Below are 21,593 nucleotides of genomic sequence, written 5' to 3'. Positions count from 1 at the left end.
TCATGTGGGCAGACACAACTGGTTAGTTACCACCCGTACATGGAATCTGCAGAGTAATTACAGCACTTCTGATACATGACTTCTTTCACATATGATCCCACCATTCATAGGATAGGATATGTTCTTGAATGGACTATGATAGGATGCGATGGGTTGGGGTACAGGGCAGGTCTTCTACCTGGTTGTCCACAATGGCTTAGGTCAAGGGTGTGAACATGAGCTAATACTACATTTTAAGTTGGGTGGGTGTAAGAATAAAAGGTGAGGGTAAGAATTTAGGTAATTTTTCCCTCATCTCGTAGAATGAATGTATATCCCTTTCCACAATGTCCCACATGATCATATGGGTTCGGTTTTTAATTTGCTATGGCTCAACTACATCACGTATCTGCCTAACTCTGGACTGCAATGATCGTGTGAGCACCCACCTGCCGTTTAGCAGCAGTTTTGTTTCATATGATAAGCACCAGAGTGAAACAGATCATTTCAAACTCCAGTGACAAGACAGAGGCATGTGTACCTGAGATATATACAATGCACTTTCCTACATTTCATTTCATTAGTTTAAGGCACTTCATGCATTACTTTATATTGGGAATGTTTCATTTAACATATATAAGGTGTCTAAACAAACACATTAAGTGTCAGTTGGATTTTATACATGTTTTTATTTGAGGAGCATAATCTTGCTAGTGACTTTTCAAACGAACTATCCCCATGAGAATTTTTTCAGTATTTTTACCTGATTGTACAGGTCATAATGCAAGGGAATTGATACATTTCAGTATCACAAAATGACCAAAGTCTCAATTTGTGCCACTTTTGCATAAACTTATGGCTATTATAAAACTTAATTCAACTCAATTTTACTTCACAACTCACCTGGTGCTTTGTAATCCTGCAAGGAAATAACATATTTTGATCTCTTCTTCAATCCTTCTAAGAAATATACAACTAAATCTCTTATATCTTCTGCATTTGGGCTCTGAAATGTGAACTCTTCTCCTCTTATTGTAGACAGTGTAAATGTTTGTGAAAAGACTTTGCTTGTTCTGAAATACAAATACAATACATTACACTTAACCATCTTAGCCCCTACATGCCACAAAAAAAGCATTATAGAATGTAATAATAGTAAGCAAATTATTGCATTTGACTAGAGGAAAGTATCCTGATTTGGTTAAGAACAGCTTCTGATCAGTTTTCCATATCAGGTTTGGCAGATGTGAGAAAATTTCATTTGTATCTAAACCAAATAAATAAATAGTGCACTAAATATATTGTGAAAGAGCATTATATGTTTTATTGATAGTAGTCAACATTAGTGCTTATTGACTCTGCTGCAAAGTAATTTGCTTTCAATATATCTTCATTTATATGCTAATTTTTTCTAATTAATATTTTTATAATATTTAAAGTAATTGAATGTATGGCACAATGCCACTGGAAAATTAATTACATTTAGCAGCAATAAGCAGCACATCTATCAGCAGCATAATATTTTTGAACTCGTGGGCAAAAATTGCCTCTTGCAACATTCAACTGATTCTGATTTCTCTTGATAGGCTACACTATCCAATTCTCCACAGCTTTGACACATATACTGAATACATCTCCTCTCACCCTCTCTGTGTTCATCTCAACCTCCCACCTCTATCTGTCTCTATCTCTCTGTCTGTCTGTCTCTTTGTCTCCTCCTCCTCCTCTCTTTGTGCATTTTCTCCACTTCCTTTCTGTAATCATATCTTCTTCCCCCTCCTTCTGACTATATCCTCCTCTCTCTCTCTCTCTCTCTCTCTCTCTCTCTACTTGCCTCCACCTCCCCCTCTTCCTTTTTCACCTGCCCACTACCCTCCCACAACATGCACCTGCCTCATGCACCTCACCCTCCTCCCCTCTCTCGGTCCATTTCCTCCTCCCCCTCACTCTGTCCATCCCCTCCTCTATCCATCTCAACTTGTTCTCAGCCATGCTCATCGGCACGTATAGTCCCTGCCATACGTTCGAATAAAGCAGGCTGATACTACTCCCAGAATATGCATGTCATGCATTGGACACTTGAAAATCATTTATTTGCCCTTGACGTACAGGACGCCAAGCACACAGGTTGAGAAAACAGACCGATACTACTTCAACACAACACACCTGTCATGCAGGGCAACTTACACGTTGAGGCTTGGAAACTGATTCTTGTCCCTGACATGTAGGTTTCCCTGCAAAGCAAGTTGATTTGGCAAGCTGATACTGCCCACACATGACATACCTATCACACAGTGCAACCTACACACTGTGGGCTGGGAAAAACATATTTTTGCCCATATCTCCACTCCTGTTGGAGCTAGGTTATAAACCCCACAGTGTTGATACTCATGAGGCCTGCTGCTTCTGTGCCAAATGTGTTCGACATCGATTTACACATCCGCTTCATATATAAAACATTTTGTGTGACACACAGCATTTTAACAGATGCCATTGGCGGACTGCATGTCATTTTTTAAAGTGTAACTGTTTTAGTGGCAGTGACCATAAAAAGTGCACGTGAATAATAATGTCACATTTATATCGTTACTGATGATGTGAGTAGTATAAGAGAAAAACAGACAGGTGTCCAATATCCCAACAAAATATTAACTGTAAACTGAAATGCCCAAAATAAGAAGTGAGTAGCCAAGGAACATTTCCATTTAACAACTGTCTGTCAATCTACAGCTCTAGAGTACAGTATGTAAACAAAAGTATCCGGACACCTGGCTGAAAATGACTTACAAGTTCATGGCATCCTCCATCGGTAATGCTGGGATTCAATATGGTGTTGGCCCACCCTTAGCCTTAATGACAGCTTCCACTCTCACAGGCATACATTCAATCAGGTGCTGAAAGGTTTCTTGGGGAATGGCAGCCCATTCTTCACGGAGTGCTGCACTGAGGAGAGGTATCAATGTCGGATGGTGAGGCCTGGCATGAAGTCGGCATTCCAAAACATCCCAAATGTGTTCTATAGGATTCAGGTCAGGACTCTGTGCAGGCCAGTCCATTACAGGGATGCTAATGTCGTGTAACCACTCCACCGCAGGCCATGCGTTATGAACTGGTGCTCTATTGTGTTGAAAGATGCAGTCACCATCCCCGAATTCCTCTACAACAGTGGGAAGCAAGAAGGTACTTAAAACAGCAATGTACGTCTGTCTTGCGACAGTGACACACAAAACAATGACGGGTGCAAGCCCCCTTCATGAGAAACACGGCCACACCATAACACCACCGCCTCCAAATTTTACTATTGGCACTATACACGCTGGCAGATGATGTTCACCAGGCATTTGCCATACCCACACCCTGCCATCAGTTGTCACATTGTGTACTGTGATTCGTCACTCCACTGTTCAATCGTCCAATGTTTACGCTCCGTACACCATGCGAGGCACCGTATGGCATTTACTGGTGTGATTTGTGGCTTATGAGCAGCCGCTCAACCATGAAATGCAAGTTTTATCACCTCCCACCTAACTGTCATAGTACTTGCAGTGGATCCCGATGCAGTTTGGAATTCCTGTGTGATGATCTGGATAGATATCTGCCTATTACACATTACAACCCTCTTCAACTCTCGGCAGTCTCTGTCAGTCAACAGATGAGGTCGGTCTGCATGTTTTTGTGTCTCTTCACGATTCCACTTCACTATCACACTGGAAACATTGGACCTAGGGATGTCTAGGAGTGTGTAAATCTTGTGTACGGACGTATAACACAAGTGACACCCAATCACCTGACCACATTCGAAGTCCGTGAGTTCAGCGGAGCACCCCATTCTGCTCTCTCATGATGTCTAATGATACTGATGTCACTGACATGGAGTACCTGACAGTAGGTGGCAGCACAATGCACCTAATATGAAAAACATATGTTTTTGGGGTTGTCCAGATACTTTTGATCACACAGTTTACTTTGTGTAATGTCCTTGATTGGTTCAGTTTGTTGGATTGTTGTCAGTAAATTCCAGAGCTCAGTCTCCAGGCCTATGTTTGATACACATTCTAATCAGTCATGATAAATTACTATCAAGAATGTATATCCAAAAATTGTACACTACCATTTAATATGACTGCTAAGGTCTACAGTGAATTTACAGGCAGTTGTATTTTTGATGTAATATGCTTACTTCTGGCTTGAAACTGTGGTGATTTCTGGGAAGGATAATTCCAAGAGAACTTGTTCTTGATCATCCACAACATATACACCAGTCCAGTTCACAGCAATTATTACATCATTCTTTGGCAAATTGGGACCTGAAAAAAAGGGAAAAATTAGTACTGTAAGAGCAAACATTTGTCACTGGCAAAATGTTTCTTTGACAAAAGATGGCAGTTCTGCTACAGATACCTTACCTTATTTAGCAGTTTTTTTCCATATTTTGTGTAGAAAAAGGGATCTAAAGTATGTAAAGAACAACAGAGAAGCTCAAATTGAAACAGCAATGTGCGTTCAAGCTCTACTGTTCACGATTCATAAATAATCGTGAATTATTACTAGTCATTCTGTCTGACTAGATGGAACAGCAACAGTAGTAAACCATATTAAAATTTATAAAGACAGTAAATTAGATAAATTTGTAATTCTTAAGTAGTTTGAAATTGTTGAAGCTTTTTTGATCATGTCTTCATGTGCTGCCATGTGGCTCTTATGTTTGGATCTTTCATCTATGGTCATTTATTGGTTTCACTGTCATTTCAAGGAACTGGCAGAAAAATCACTAAACAACCATCAGTTGAGTAACTTGAGATGAGCACCAACAGGCAACATGTCTTATAAGCTGTTGTCTCTGCATTTTTACTTATGTAAATATCAATTTAACACATTTTTGGTACAGAAGCAACAGAAGAATGACAATTGGAGAAAAAAATTAAAATTTTTGGAACTATATTATAACTCCACTTTTCATTCCCGGAATTAATGTTTTCCCACTGTTTACAGCATTTTCCTTCAAATGTCCTAGCTCCACAATGTCGTAACCCATTTTGTGTCAACACATTTATAATTTTCTCACGATTTGCACTTTATGAAAAAATGTTCACAGAGAAGAAACTGACATAAAATAATGCTGGCATGATGTTAGCTATCAGGTAGTATATATAAACATTACATGGTGAAATTTCTTGACACCAGGGTGCTCTACTCAGCAGATCTGAACTGGTAAATGTGCAATAGTTACAACAATTTATGCTCTATTCCCTGCTGCTGCCAGGCTCTACTTGGCTTGGTGCCTGGTGGGAGTAACTAGGTTCATTTGAATAAAGGTATTCTTGCCTATCACAACCATTTATAAACTGTCTCTACTGCACATGCGAAGTTTCGTGATTGTTGTGATCATCATGACACCTCTGTCGAACGATATTTAGTGTGTTTCGTTGTTTGGCCACTTGTAGTGCTAGTTGACATCTTCACTCACTCTGCGTTACTCAGATGTTTTTCGTTTAAACAGTACCAATTACAGACTTTTTCATGCTGTGCAAAACATGTTTCAAGAATTTATTCTTGTTGTCAAGTGCAGTATTTACTTACGTATTTTTTGTGATGTTACACAACCAAACAATGTGCATGACAGTTTGCATGTGTTTGTGGTTTTCTGCATAACTGAGAAGGCACAGTACCTGATAACTCAAAAAGATGACTACAGTGCATGAGATGCACAACGCCACATACGAAAACACCACACAAAATACTTTTGTAAATAGAGCAATTGACAACGAGAAAAAATTCCCAAAATGCATCGTCCTAAGCATGAAAAAATATGTAACTGGTGCAGGGTTCCATTGTTTAAATAATGAATGATTATAATGTATGATACTGAGTTAAACCTTTCTACTTCCCAGACAGTTATCAGTTCCAGTTACATCAGCAATTTTTATTAGATAATAAACCTTTAATAGATAATAAACATGTCCCTGACAAGTACTTTGATGTACATTATGTATATATATCATACATAAAGTGCAAAAACGCAGAGGAGTATCCCACAAGTAACTTCTACAGCTTAAAATGTTATTTTCAACATTTTACATTTTCTCGCATTTTACACCAGTTTTTTAAGTCCCTTGAAAAGTGTGTGGGGGTTTCACTGTAATTGTATGTAATCATAGAAATAATGAGTGTAACTTTATTTTGCAGCATACTGATGACAGTAAACTTCAATTACTGTACTTGAAATTTTACATTATTTTAATACACCTATGTCTCTGAAGCAGCACAGACATTGATATTACACACTCATAGAACTGACACTTTTTGAAGAAACAACCAAACAGTTTTCATACCGGGGAACTGAGAAAACTACAACAGAGTATTTGGAAATGGGTTACTATGTTACGATTGTCCATCTATTTTTCATATCTGAAACGAGAGCTACTCGTTTGTGAATAGTCAGCAGACCATTTCTGGCAATGCATCACTCTTGATGATTATTATTATGCACCATGGAAACAGACCATCTAATCCTACAGGTTCAGATATGAGATATTAAGAACTATGAAAAGACAAGATAATAATAGGCCTATATACAGGTAAACTCAGGACTGAAACAGCCACAATATTACGCCAAGCGAAACCACCCACCAGCAATTTGTCTCAATCGGAAAGGAGGGCACTGAGGGAGATCAATGCGGATAAGAGCATTATTGTACTTGCAGCTGATACAGGAAATGCTACGGTTTTGTTGAACACCGAAGATTATCACAAGACAATTAGTGACCTTTTGGATCCCACTACATACAAAAAGCTTCAGAAGGATCCTACAGCCAAAATTTTGAGAAATACCAATCAACTGGTGAAACAATCTTCTCTTTCTTAGGATGATACAAAACAACTCTGCAAAATGGAAGCTTATCCACCCAGACTTTATGGACTGCCAAAGGTGCATAAACCACAGGTCCCGTTGAGACCGATTGTGAGTGCCATAGGATCTCCAACACAAGAGGTGGCCAGATATCTTGCCTGCTTGCTGCAACCACACATCGGCAGAACGGGCAGTTACATTAAAAACTCGGCGCATTTTATTGAAAAACTGAGGGAGATTAACGTCAGCCCAAGTGATATTCTTGTGAGCTTCGATGTAGTGTCATTGTTTACCATGGTGCCTGTAAACGAAGCTATTTCACATATAGCAGATATTTTTACGACTGACATAGTGGCTTTATTTAAACTCTGCCTGACGACAACTTATTTCCAGTATAACAATGAGTTTTATGAACAGATCGACGGGGTGGCGATGGAAAGCCCTCTCAGCCCAGCTGTTTCCAATTTATTTATGGAGATCTTTGAACAGCGAGCGCTGCAGACTGCCAGTAAAAAGCCTGCTAAATGGTACCACTATGTTGATGACACATTTGTAGTGTGGACTCATGGTGAAGAAGAGTTGGATGTCTTCTTGGTGCACCTGAACAGCATTAACCCGAAGATACAGTTTACGATGGAGAAAGAGAGCAATGGTCAACTCAATTTCCTGGCTGTGTCGGTAATTAAACGGGTGGATGGGACGCTGGGCCACAAGGTATATAGAAAGAACACTCACACAGATTGATACCTCCACAAGGAATCTAACCATCAACCTAGGCAAAAAAGAGGTGTCATTAAAACCTTGGTGGACAGAGCCAACAAAATCTGCGAGCCGGCTTACTTACAAGATGAACTGAATCACCTATGGTCAGCCTTCATCAAAAACGGATATACAAGTAAGGAAATTGATTGAGCCCTCCATCAAAGAAGAAAAGAAGCCAGAAGTCCAGAGCAACAACGGACACCTACTGGAAAAGTTTTCCTACCGTTTATTAATAAGGTTACGGACCGTGTCAGGAAAGTTCTGGCCAAGTATGGGATCGAGACAATCTTCAGATCCACCAAGAAGATTAAGGAATATTTAAGAACTGCAAAAGATGCCGACATCCCCTAGCAACACCTGGGGTATACAAAATTCCATGCAGTTGTGGACAAGTATATATTGGAACAACGAAAAGAAGTGTAAACACCCACTTAGCCGAACATAAAAGAAACTGTCACTTAGGACACATCGAAAAATCGGCCGTAGCTGAGCATGTTTTTCGAGTTGGGAATCATGAAATTAAATTTAATGAGACAACCGTTCTGGCACGAACATCCCATTATCATGCAAGCATGTATAGAGAAGCAATAGAAATTCACAAACACCACAACAATTTCAATAGAAAAGAGGAAGTTTTAAAGTTGGGCAAAATATGGATGTCAACGTTGCGCCAGCAGAATGACAATCGATTACTCTTAATCGAGAATGATGACACCTTACAAAGATAGGCACACCGTCGGCATCACGTGACGAATGGTGGTGCCCTCTTTGTGCTCTATAAATGCGAGAGTACCAGCAGCCTCAGTGACAGTAGCTGGACGACCTCAGAAGATGTCTCCCGCAGATGGAGACGAAACGTCAGGTGGAAATTTTATACATCGACCACGGCCTCTCAGCCCGGAAGTTTTAACTGAAGGTACCTAGGTCCTGTCAAATAGCTTTTAAATGCTGCATAGATACATGGTTTGAGTTCACTATTGTTACTGACCAGGGTGCCATGCACTACACTGTTCCTCTTTCCTCGCATCAACCAAATGTTCAGTAATCAAGATCAGAGCACCGAGCAACCAAGCTCTGGATCTCAACATCTGATCCACACCTTTGTGACGGTGTTGTCCAAAATCCAGAATACATCCAAATTCATGTATCCCATCAAGGCCATATAGTGTGGTCTGCTACTTGGAGCACATTTTGTCCAATATACAGGCGGCACATCCCTCAAGAAGATACCAAACCACACATGCAGTTTTTTTATATCTTATTCTCTGACATGTCTATTCTTCCCTGTCCCTACCTCTACCAAATACAATTTATGCAGCTTTCTGCTCTTATTAACTTGTGCACGATGTTTTCTCAGCAATCTTGATATTGTGCATTGGCATATTTCCACCTTTAAGCTCTCAGGTATCCAGATCTCGTGCACTGCAGTCCGCAGCAATCAGTCTTTCCTTCTCGTCCTATCCAGTACGTCTTCCCTGACCCAGGTTTCTGGGTGACTTTGAATTATCCCCATTTCCTAAGCTTGAACAGTCCTCTTCATTCACCCCTCTTCCTTCCCTGTCAACCCTTCTGCCAGAAGAATGATCCACTGGCTCTGAAAGCTTGCAAATTTATGTGCCTTCTTGTTCTCCTGCCACTACTCGGCGAGTAGATTTTTCTGTCTTCCCTATTACATTACAGTTTAAACACCATGTGTGGTCTCTTTAAGGACCCTGTTTATAATTGTGGAGATTAGCTCTTTTTGTTGTCCCTAAATATGACTAACTGGGATGCAATGTAAACCACAACAAGAAAATGAGATATAAAAGTAATCTGCACATATACTTCGCCTTTACATTTGAATAATCCTTATTAATCAACTACTCACATACGTAATAATGACTATTGCAAATGTTTATATGCTGATAATATTCTGAAACAAAAAATATTGCACGCAAAAAGTTTGAGTTACAAAACACAGTGAAGAATACTAAAACTAATAACTTCAGTTGAAATAATATTTAAGTAAAAAGTTTAACATTGCCTTTCTCACCAGAATTTCTATAAGCTTCATAGAACCGGGAGAATAATAAAGGCCACTTGAACTTCGCATAGCTAACAACATCTTCTTTTACTCTCAAAGGTGGAACCTTCTCCTTCAAATAATAGCTCTGTAGAAAGAAAATGTAACACAATCAAAATGTGAAACAGATAGCATTATTATACAAAATAAAGAGCATTGTTGTTGATATAATCCTTAACATAATTATAACACAGAGCAGATATTTACAAAGGGCTAATGTATGGGACAAATTAGATATTTTCGTAGTCCTATTATAACTTCAGAGACAGTACCTTCTTATAAGCTTGAATAACTAGTTGGCCCCAGCGATCAATGGCTTTTTCTGTGTTTGTGAAACAATAATCAGGAATATAGCTTGGAAGCAAATTGTACAGCCTATCAATGTTCAGATCTGTGCCATATTCAATATAATACTGTTGAGCTGCTATCATTGCAAGATCCTCTTCCTGGAATAGAACAAGGTTTCACACTAGATTCAAAAGCTACATACATAGTCACAAAACATATGAAATACCAACAGCTCCTCAGAATAGTGCTGCCATTTTTAAAGTACCTCTGATATAATTCCTTTTGACATGGAGCTCTTTCATTGATGCATGTTCAAGGTTGCTAGTCTTACTAATGTTTTACTCTAAGTTGAGTATGTGCATAGTCAAATAAATTGAAGGGCTAAAGAAAAAAATACAGCACAATGTACCACTTTGTTTATGTCAACAAGGGAGTTGTTGCATAAAATAAAAAGCACACAAGAGTGCAGAGATGTGAACCAGTTTACAACCTCTGCAACAATGATCATTTCACAAAAAAACACACCATTTTGTTGTAAATCTTTACTACACATGAATGAACCTACTGAAATTTACCGACAACTGACGATTCAATATGATGATGTAATTTCAAACAGCAGTTATTATAGACGCAGAGTAGCAGATTTAGAATTATCGAGACTACTTTTTTTTTAATTGCTGGTTTGCTGCCCAGTGCCTCTTCTGTTTGATCAGTACTGACCTATTTTCATATACATAAATTTACACTGAGGTGACAAAAGTCATGGGACAGTGATACGTACATATACCAATGGTATTATTATCGCATATGCAAGATATAAAAGGACAGTGCATGGTAAAGTATTGTTTGTATTCAGGTGATTCATCTGAAACAGTTTCCGACATATGGCCACATCATGGGAATTAACAGACGTTGAACACGAAATGGTAGTTGGAGCTAGATGCATGGGACATTCCATTTTGAGAATTGTTAAGAAATTCAATATTACAATATCCACAGTGTCCAAGAGTGTGCTGAGAATATCAAATTTCAGGCATTACCTCACATAGTGGCTGATGGCCTTCGCTTAATGACAGAGAGCAGCAGCATTTGCACAGAATAGTCAGTGCTAACAGATAAGCAACACAGAGTGAAATAACCACAGAAATAAACACGGGATGCATGATGAATGTATCCGTTGCGACAGTGAAGCAAAATTTGGCGTTAATGGGCTATGACGGCAGATAACTGACGCCAAGTGCCTTTGCTAACAGCGCAAAATCACCTGCAGTGCCTTTCCTGGACTCATGACCATATTTGTTGGACCCTAGATGACTGGAAAACTATGATCTGGGCAGATAAGTCCTGATTTCAGTTGGTAAGACCTAATGGTAGGATTCAAGTGTGGCACAGACCCCACTCAGGTTGTCAACAAGGCACTGTGCAAGGTGGTGGTAGCACCATAATGGTGTGGGCTGTGTTTATATGGAATGGACTAGGTCCTCTGATGCAACTGAATTATCATTGACTGGAAATGGTTGTCCAGCTACTTGGAGGCCATTTGTATCTATTATTGGACTTCATGTTCTCAAACACCTGACACAAACTTCACTAAACAGTTACAGGATACACTCAAGAGGTCAGTTGATGCACAAAATCCTTCAAAGGCAAAACTTTCACAACTATGAATGGCTATAGAGGCAGTGTGGCTCAATATTTCTGCAGAGGACTTTCAACAACTTATTGAGTCCATATCATGATGAATTGATGCACTATGTTAGGCAAAAGGAGGTCTGACATATCAGGAGGTGTCTCATGACTTTTGTCACCGCAGTGTAGCAGCATTGCTCAACAGTACTGATAAGTAACTGGTTACTAAAATCATGTTTTATCTTACAGTAAACAGTGAAGTTTGTGGTGTAGAACAGTAATGGATATCTAAAATAACTACAGTCTTTCAGTGTCAGCTTTTGACAAGGAAGTTGGTAGAATAACTCCTTAACAAAAGACTACAAATAAAAATATCCAGCTTACATGAAGATTAAATATGCATGCGAAATTAGAGGCATGACACCATTATAAAAAAACCTCAGTTACATTATAATCTACTGAAGAAAGAAATAAAGAAAATGTTTTTGGCAATTATTCAATATGAGGTTCCATGTCTTACCTTGTCACATCTGTATTCACCAAACTTAACACCTCTTACTACTTGCTGATATATGAGATTGCTTGCCACTTGATCTTCTGCTGGATCATGCCATGGAGCAAATATTTCTTTTCTAAAAAACAATCTCCAAGGAGCATTCCTTTCCTGAGCTCCCTGTTCTTTGGCATACTGTTCACACTGTGATATAGCATCCATAACATGATCTCCGCCACTGCCTAGTGATGAAACCTAAACAACAGAATAGTTGGAATGTAAGTGTAGGTCTACATATTACAATCAAAATGACAAAATTACAGAATTATGGAACAAAACCCATGGTTTCTTGCTTCAGATAAATTACTTAAAGAAGTATTGGATATAAAATCCTGTGGGGAGAGGGTCAATGTTAAATGAAGATCGGTAACTGGGTCAGTCTGTAAACAAAGAGGGGAGGGAGAGGGAGGAGCAGAGGAAGGAAGAGAGAGAGAGAGAGAGAGAGAGAGAGAGAGAGAGAGAGAGAGAGAGAGTTTTTTGTTGGGTGGTGGCACTGAGCAAAGTACTTAAAGGATATTTTGTATTTTCTTTACCTCCCACAAAATCTCTTCTATTTCTAATGTCAATTACCAGCAGCTCATTACTGGTAGATGTAGTATTCTGGAATCTGAATTGCAGCATTTAGTTTGTTGATCATTCTAAATACTGAGCTGTACCCTGTCCGTTTCTTGGTTCAGAGTAATTTTTTTCTCTTTTACATCACTGTATTTTACTCTTTCACTTTACTGTTTCACATCTTTCTCCTCACAAAGGAAAAAGAGGATGAAAAATAAAATTTTCTTGTCTGTCAACCTGCTCTTGTCATGTCAACCTGCTCTTGTCTTGTCATGGTTTTATATATTGTGTTGCTGCACTTGTTCCACCAGAATCATCACTGATGAGGGATGACACCCAGTCCACCTTTTATAATGTGTGTTTTAATGGCTATCAGAAGCCTGTCTGGATCATACACACTGTATCTGCTTCATCATCATGCCCATAAACCAGACAGAGCCAACACTGAATTTTTTGCACACTATGTTCAGCCTGCTCAATAATTTCATGAATCTGTGTTCACAACTGGTGGAAGAAAGAAGCAGATCTGTCACTTTCAGCTGCTACAATGGCAATACTGCAAGGAATGACAAAATTTCTCATATAATAACTACATACTACAGAACATTCTCTCTCTCTCTCTCTCTCTCTCTCTCTCTCTCTGAAAGCTTCATTCACTTGTAATGGATTCTGTTGTTTCAAGGACTGCTGGAACTAGTATGGTTGGAGACAAAGTCTTACAATGACATTACTAAATATTTTTTTTATGGTCACAATAAAATTACACGATTTAAGTCTATTGAAAGAGTAATATTAGTTTTATTATATAAACAGTAAATTATGATCACATGGACCACTCCTGCAGACTGGAAGCTTTAAATTTGCTTCAGTTTAAGGACTGCAACTTTTTTTATAAAAGTAAACACTCAGAAGAATGTCTACAATGCTAAAACAAATGAGGATTATTACATTATAAGCATTTATTTGAGTCTTAGTATAAATTCTTTGCTTGATAAACTTGCCATAAATTACAAAAGAAAGAAGTTTACACACCTTGTCAAATAAGGCAATGTACAATGAGAATCCAAACTGGTCCTTGAGGCCAATTTTGTCTGACAACTGATTACATAATTCTCGTGCAGTAGTTGCAGAATCTGCAAGAAGTGTTTTTGTGTTTCCATCCATAAATGTTATTGGTAACATTATTGGCTTCTTGGATTTTGTAGCCTGAAAGTAAGTTTTTATTAGCACATACTGTAATATAAAAGAAAAACACTAAATAATGAAAATTAATAACAAATAGATAAAAAAAGTCAAAGTATAAAGAATAATCCAGACTGATTGTTTACAGTAACATAAAAAAGCAACCATTTCTGTATTTGGAATAATAAACAGAAATGCTGCGGACATTTAAAACCTTTCAATCCAGTCAGTTGTTGTTTTCTGATGATGAAAGCAAAACATTCAATGAATTAATTGTTCAACTACTTGTGCTTGAGACAAACTTGTCATAAATGTAAGAAAACAGGACACTGCACAAGAAGTTTCAGCATTAAATGTAAGAAAGGAAAAGTAGGGTAATGAATTATTTTTGAAATCTATAAAGGTGATGTTTGCAATTATTATCGACACAAACATCGTTGAACTAATGCAGATTTCTGATGGAAAACCAAGTAAAGATATATAGTAAGGATAGTTCTGCATAATTTAAACAAGTAACTAATTTAGGAGTAAAGGGGACCACTCCTCGAATAGCAGTTACAAAACACACAAAAGATTATGAATACTTGCTAGATTTCAAATAAATCCTTTGACAAGATAGAGCGCATGTGTGTCCACACACACTGCAGTGGAGTAGAGTGGGGTGAGGTGAGGTGAGGTGAGGTGGGATGGATTGGAGTGGCGTGGAGTGGGGTGGGGGCTGGTACAATGGGGTGGGTGAAAGAAGAAAGAGACAGAAGGCAGGAAGAAGATTTGGTGATCAGTAGCTAGCAGCTTGGAGAGAGGCAGCATTTCTGCTGGCTAGGAATGTGAGCAGGAGGAATGGGAGGTGCACAGGCTAGGCATGTGATACGCAGGTACAGGAGCCTGTGAGGTGTGACACATGATGAATATGATAATGAGGCCTGGATTGGGTGACAGGAAACAATAAGGGGATACTGGTGGGTAGAGGATGTGGGGACAGCGGTTTACCACAGACTGACGTCAGGCGGGTTAAGGAAATGAATGATGTGTTGCACGGATAACTCCCATCTGCATAGCTCAAAAAATCTGTACTGTAGGTAAGGATCCAGATGGTATGCATTTTGAAGCAGCAATTGAACACTAGCATGTTGTGCCCCTGGGTGATCAACTTTGCTCTTGGCCACACACTGGCAGTGCCCATTCATTTTGATGGACAGCTGGTTGCCTGTCATACTGACATAAAAAGCTATTTAGCGATTGCAAAAGAGTTGGTAAGTGACATGGCTGCTTTCAGAGTTGGCCCTGCCTCTGATGGGACAGGATAAACCTGTGCCATGACTGGAGTAGGAAGTGCTGGGTTGGTGGATTGAGCACATCTGGGTCTTCCACAGGGATCAGATCCTACTATCAAATGTTTGGGAATGGGTATGGCATAGGGATGGACCAGGATGTTGTGTAGATTGGGTGAGCAATAGAATACCACTTTATGAGGGGTGGGGCATGCTGATAGGTAATAAAAGCTCTGGTGAAGTCAGCAAGTTTCCTTTCTCTTTTGGGTGTGCCTGTCGACAGTTCAATGTTTCTGCTATTCAGTGTGCGGTCTGCTTTACTCCTTAATGATTTGCAAGTAAAGGTATAGTTAGAAAAAAAAATAATAATAATAATTCTGCTTGACTTTGGTATATTTCAAACTGATACAGAAATTTGTTTTCAGTGCTAGCTGCTTAAGATTGCAATCAAAATAGTGAATTAATGTCAACATCAACAGAGTGCAAACTTAGGAGCAATAACGGAATAGTAATACATGGAACATGTTAAGTATGTGGAACACTGTACAAAGCAAACCTTGAACCAATCCTACCAAAGGAAATAGTTGAAATAAACGTCACCAATGATGCTTCATTATTACAACTGTACCATACGAGATGAAGATATCAAGACAGTGCCATAATAAGAAGAAACTGATTTTTGTAAAAATGCACAGACTGTCATTTGGATTTAGAGACAGAATGTCCAACCCTGGTGAACTGATGTCACCTAATGTCTGTGGACCTACTGATCAGTCCTGTCAGAAGAAAAGCAGATTTTATTTTAAATCCTTTACTGTTAGGTTATGAAAGAAAAGGCAGAGTCAAAGAAGAAAAACATATCCTTCCACATTTAACAATTTTGTATCTGTGATGAGTAATCCTACCTAATCCGCCAGGATGTTCTCTGATCACTAACAGTTTCTTTCATGCAACTGTTGCTGATTATTTTGATATATTTATACACAAAGCTAAGCAGTATTTCACAAGCTATTTCTCCAAGACGCTGGATATTTGGGCTGAAATACAAAGGCAACTGCTCACCTGGAGTTCAAGCCAACTAGGAGGCTGGTTTCTTGTGCCATTGTTGAATGTCCGTTTGAGTCTCTCTTCACAGTAGGGTGCATAGCCTGGTGGTCCTTCTCTTATGAAGGCCCTAAGATAGTTCACAAACTTCTCAGATGGAGCAAAGCATCCAACACACAAAGACAACAATATCCATCCTCTTGCATGTGATGACTTTGATGGGTTATTAGTTAGCTGTTTGCATATCTGACAGTATATTTCATCCCTGTAAAGCAGTTTCATCATAAGAATTACAAACTAAAGATCTGAATGACAAAGAAAAAGTACTATGGTAATATGACTGGATAGCTCAAAAAGTTTGGCTGGTAGCTTAACAACAAACACACGTAATGAGTGTCAAGTCATCACTGACCAAGCAATAATCAAGAACATTCAAACTTTGTACTGAAAGTTAATTTTATTTGAAAGTTGTAACAGTCCTTTATCTATCATTACTCTTATTAATTACTTTCAACTTTAACTTTTTAGTTATAGTTCATTAAAAACATTTTCAAGATTAACTTGCACTCACTGTTTCTCATAATTGCTTGGAAAATACGGGGTGGACAGAAAGCTTCAAAAAGCAATTAAGAGATGCTATATTCTGCAAAGTGGAAGACCAGGAAAGAGGGAATCAGTTGTAACACCAGTGAGCTAAGGAGCAAAATACACCTCAGGGTGAAAGAATAGCCAAAAGAAAGCAAATTTAAATTAAATAAATAATGGATAGAAAAGAGATGCAAATAAATAAGAATGTCTGAAGATAACAACATGGAGAAATGGAATACAGGCATAAAAAGAAAATAAGAATGGGTAGATAGGTTTAGGAAACTAGAATGGGAGCAGAGGCAAGAAAAGAGTAGAGCTAATGTAGTTTCAGGCCGGGAAGATGAGGCTACTATGTGGTGTGTTGCAATTAGCAACTGAACAGTTCAGAGAGGCTAGTGTTATGGGAAAGTGTGTGGAGTTTGCTATGTGGGAGTGTCATGCATGTCTCCTGCAACCTGATGTATCTTCCAGGAAATCATATTACTATGCTATGCAACTGTGTAGTTAAGTTTATGTATGATACATGTTTAGCAGTGTTTCTCAAGACAGTGGACAACTGGTCTGCACAGAATGAAGAATAGTGATTCCAGAAATCTGATATGTGACTTTGCCCTACTTTTATACACTAAGAAATTCTGGCCTTTGTAGAACTGGGTCAGCAGAATGATTGTCAGTATATGACATATTTAGAGGGAGGAGATTTGTGGGGGAGATGGGAGAGGGATAAAAATGATCTTTGGAAGGATACATCTCATTACTGGGCATGAGTTGGCTGAGCTGTTCTGGTTCATTGTGGTACTATTGATAAGGAAATTCTTATTTATGGCTTGATAGCATTGTTGTGGGTTTCAAAAGTACAGTAGAATATGGAACAGAGGGCTTAACTGAGGACTAGATGGAGAAAGAAATGTCCTCTCAATAAAGACTTTGACAAGAAACTGACTTTATTTTTCCACACCTATCCCATAATAACCACAAGATTATCACTACATTGAGATTACAAAAGTACTGTAATCTATAATTTACTGTGCATGTCTTATTGGGCCTTTTGCACTAGCATGGGCATCATGAAATCCCTTACAGCAGAGAGGGTACACAGAGAACTGCAATTTGGACAGTAACAAAAATCCTTTTCACAATGCATTCTACAGCATTGCACCAAAGTTTTGGGCCACTGGATAGTATAACAAACATCCAGCCAGAGTCTGCAGATCTGTGAGCATAGATGCTATGTAAAGTCTGATGCTTCAATGATATTATGTGATGCAGCGATGACGAATTCTCTAGGCAGTCACAGTGTTTGTTAGAACACCAATTTATCCATTGTTGGTGTCAGGTCCTCGTTGAAAACATTACAGGGGACAATAGGGGGGATGTCACTCTGATGTTCTGTGATGTAGCATATGAGAAAGGTCTGTAATTGAAGACCGCAACTGTAAACATTGGTAAGGGACAGTCAATGAGAAACAGAGTTATCACATTCAAATCATGGTAAATATGGGCTTCATGCATATTAGTTGATAGTTCCACAATGAACTGAGAAATGTCAACTCTATATCTAATTTTAGATTCTCTAATGCCACTGTGTCAGGATGTGTGCATGTTAATGGTGGTAAGTATCATACACATAGCTGCTAGTAGTAGTAACTGGTGTTGTGTTCATGCCAGGAAAATGTTTTTCAGGAACAATTTTTACAAAACTGAGGATGTTATGGGCCATGAAAACTGAGATGAAAATCCTGAATATGTTCCCAAATGCAAATGCACTTCAAAATTAGTTAGTAATCACGTAAGTGTGAATATTTATTTAGGCAAGTAAACAATATTGTGTCCCTTATCATATTTTACGTGAATTTTCAAGACAGGATGATGGCACAAATGTTAAGGACTATCCTTAATATTGTTCACATGCTGCAGTTAAGGTCCTTGCTAAAATTAATTTTGTACTGAACTGAATCAAAGATTAATTTTTGAGGTTGTACTTTATTATTGCAAAAATTCCTCATTAAGATATTAACATCAAAAATTGAAACATTTACGACCTTTTAAATTTGTTTAGCAGTAGTGTTTCATTAATTTCCCCCAAAAGTAAACAGCACTAAGTCATTGCTAAGCCATGTTAATTGCACTCAGTTTGTAAGTAAACAATATTAAGTATCCACTGCCGAAGTTTTAAGAAAAAAAAAATAGGTAATATTTACCATTTTAAAAATATGTCATTAATGTAAATATATTTGGAAACAATTACTTATCTGAATAAAAACATCACATTCCATGTACCAGAAATATTTCATTTGTGGGATTTTCTTGAAACTTTCCTGTGCAATTTCTCAAAACAACCATCATTTACTGCCAAGCTCTTCAATTATCAAAGGAGCTGTTCTACAATGCCATTAGTAGTGGGGCAGCAGGCACAGGTTCAAATCTGGTTCATGCCAAGTTACATTAATTGTGTTTTAAAGATCTGAACTGTTTGTCCTGATTGGTAGCAGATGTAGACAGGTATGCAGATGTGGGCAATTCACTCATGAAAGAAGGCCATGATTACCATTGTTTTTGTTATATCTTTCGCTGGATATGATTCAGGCTAACTTGAGAAATGGTCAACTGTTGTCAGGAGGTACAGGTAAACTAATGATGATGGTAAAGATCCAACAATGTCAACTGGATATGCTCAAATCACTTCCTTTGTGGGGTAAAAGTTCGGAGTAGTTTTAATGTGTCAAGTTATTTTGTTATTCTGGCAAGCACTTCACTGGCACACGAAAGCCTTGCGGTCCTCCTTGATATTTGACCACAGAAGCACCACAAAAGTTATGATGCAATATAAATGGTGACAGAGAAATTCTCGGCACTTCATCACTCCACGGTATTGGTTGTGAACATCCCTAAGAGAATGGACTTGATCCCATAGGCCTGTGTAAATGAACCCATCCCATGGATGAACTATGAATTAGCAAAGACTTGCAAATTTTTTATTAATACTCGTGTTGCAGAATCAAACGATTTCAGTACAGAGTTGTTAGCTAACCACGGCATGCACCTAAACAAATCAGGAAAAAAACCATTAGGAAGCCTTCTAAATGCAACAATTATGAAAGAATTCAAACCTATAAAAAAACAGTGCAAATAGACAGGCTCCATTAGACAAACTGTCTAAACCGAAATCACAATTAAGGAACGCATCCTTGAACTTATCGACTAGTAACTGTTTTTGGACAAAAACTGCCTCTGGAAAGCATCAACTGGCAACCTTCCATCAGAATATTAGAGGTCTTGTGTATGTAAACTCGTAATAAGCTAAACGAACTCACAATCAATGTGCAAGACCATGAAAGTATAGACCACAGCCCTGTACTGTGTTTTACTGAGCATTTCGTCTGCTGAAGGGTCAGAAGACTTAATACCTGACTATAATCTTACATCTTCATACTGTAGAAAACAAAGAATAAGAGGAGGTGTTGGTATTTTTTTAAGAACTGTGTCATGCGTAAATCAACTGATGTACATGACTTATCTTCTGAAGCATGTGCCATCACATTTTCTGTAAGGAACTGTACCCTTTTAATGGTAGCAATATATTGGATACCTCTTTTTGAGGCACCTTCACTCACTTTTAGTGCACTTATTTAACTGTAAAAAGAGATGTCTCAGTACTTAAGAGATTTCAGTACTGATTTCCTAAGCACAGCAGTGGGAAAATGGACCTGGAAAATTTGATATCCACTTACAGCCTTGTCCCACAAGTTAATTTTCCCTCCAGAGTAACTCCAAATTCAAGCATCCTAATTGACAATGTTTTTGTAGACAATGGAAAACTTGCAGCATCATCAGTTGTAAAATATTGAATGGTCTCTCTGATCAAGATGGTCTGAGACTTACTGTTAATAATATGAATATTTGCCAGAATAAAACTGAGTTCCAACGGAAGGTAGTCAGACCCATAAGTGACAAAATGATTGAGGTCTTTACAGCATGCTTCCAAAATGTAAACTGAAGTCACATCTATTCTGAAACAGATATTAGTTCCAAATATAATCTTTTAAGTAATGAAATTGCATCAATATATGAAGTCTTCTTTCCAGAAATGTTTACAGGAATTGAGCCAAAGAAACCACAAAAAAACCATGGGTCACAAAGTGGATAAAGATATCATGCAAGCAAAAATGAGAATTATAGATTACAGCAATAAATTTGGAAAATCATACCCAAATTAGTTATAATAAAAGGTACAGCAAAAGATTAAGCAAAGTAAGCAAACTGCCAAAAAGTTTATACTTTAGCTCCAAATCAACAAAAGCACTGACCCCAGTCACTGGAAAAAAGCACAGGTCATATCTGTCCAAAAGAAGAGTAACGGTAGTGATCCATAAAATTATTGTCCAATTTCTTTGACCTCTATTTGGTGTAGAATTCTAGAACACAGTCTGATTTCAAACAAAATGTGTTATCTTTAAAAGAATGACCTTCCTCATGGCGAACAGCATGGATTCTGATACAGATCACGTGAAACCTAACTTACAATTTTCTTGCATGACAACATACGTCATGGACCATGTAACAGGGTGGTGAAGAATTTTTTCACTTTTGAAACGTATTCGACTCCATACCTTACTGATATTTATTGACAAAAATATGCTCACATGGGATATCAAACAAAATTTGTAACTAAACTGAGGATTTATTGGTAGGGGGGACATAGCATGTTACTTTGGATGGAGAGCTGCTAGTAAATCTTTCAGGATGTAAGGTCGTGGTCCAAGGAACTCTTCTGTTCCTGATGTTTCGTCCATGCCTGTGCTGGACATCCTCAGAGGCACTCTTCTGCTG

General features: G+C 38.3%; 1 protein-coding gene across 1 annotated transcript in view; it reads right to left on the bottom strand.

Moving 5' to 3' along the window:
- The window catches only part of LOC124595559 (myosin-VIIa), a 132,104-nt gene that overhangs the window by 23,639 nt on the left and 86,872 nt on the right, over positions 1–21,593 (bottom strand). Inside the window, exons 22-28 of the mRNA XM_047134340.1 lie at positions 16,194–16,440; positions 13,711–13,884; positions 12,091–12,318; positions 9,926–10,099; positions 9,624–9,741; positions 4,160–4,286; positions 883–1,052 (exon numbers count right to left, since the gene is read on the bottom strand). Coding sequence (XP_046990296.1) covers positions 883–1,052; positions 4,160–4,286; positions 9,624–9,741; positions 9,926–10,099; positions 12,091–12,318; positions 13,711–13,884; positions 16,194–16,440 — 1,238 coding nt within the window. The remainder of the gene's footprint in view (positions 1–882; positions 1,053–4,159; positions 4,287–9,623; positions 9,742–9,925; positions 10,100–12,090; positions 12,319–13,710; positions 13,885–16,193; positions 16,441–21,593) is intronic.

This window comes from Schistocerca americana, chromosome 2, assembly GCF_021461395.2.
Source record: "Schistocerca americana isolate TAMUIC-IGC-003095 chromosome 2, iqSchAmer2.1, whole genome shotgun sequence".
Taxonomy (NCBI): Eukaryota; Metazoa; Arthropoda; class Insecta; order Orthoptera; family Acrididae; genus Schistocerca; species Schistocerca americana.
This window is presented reverse-complemented; position numbering and strand designations above follow the sequence as displayed.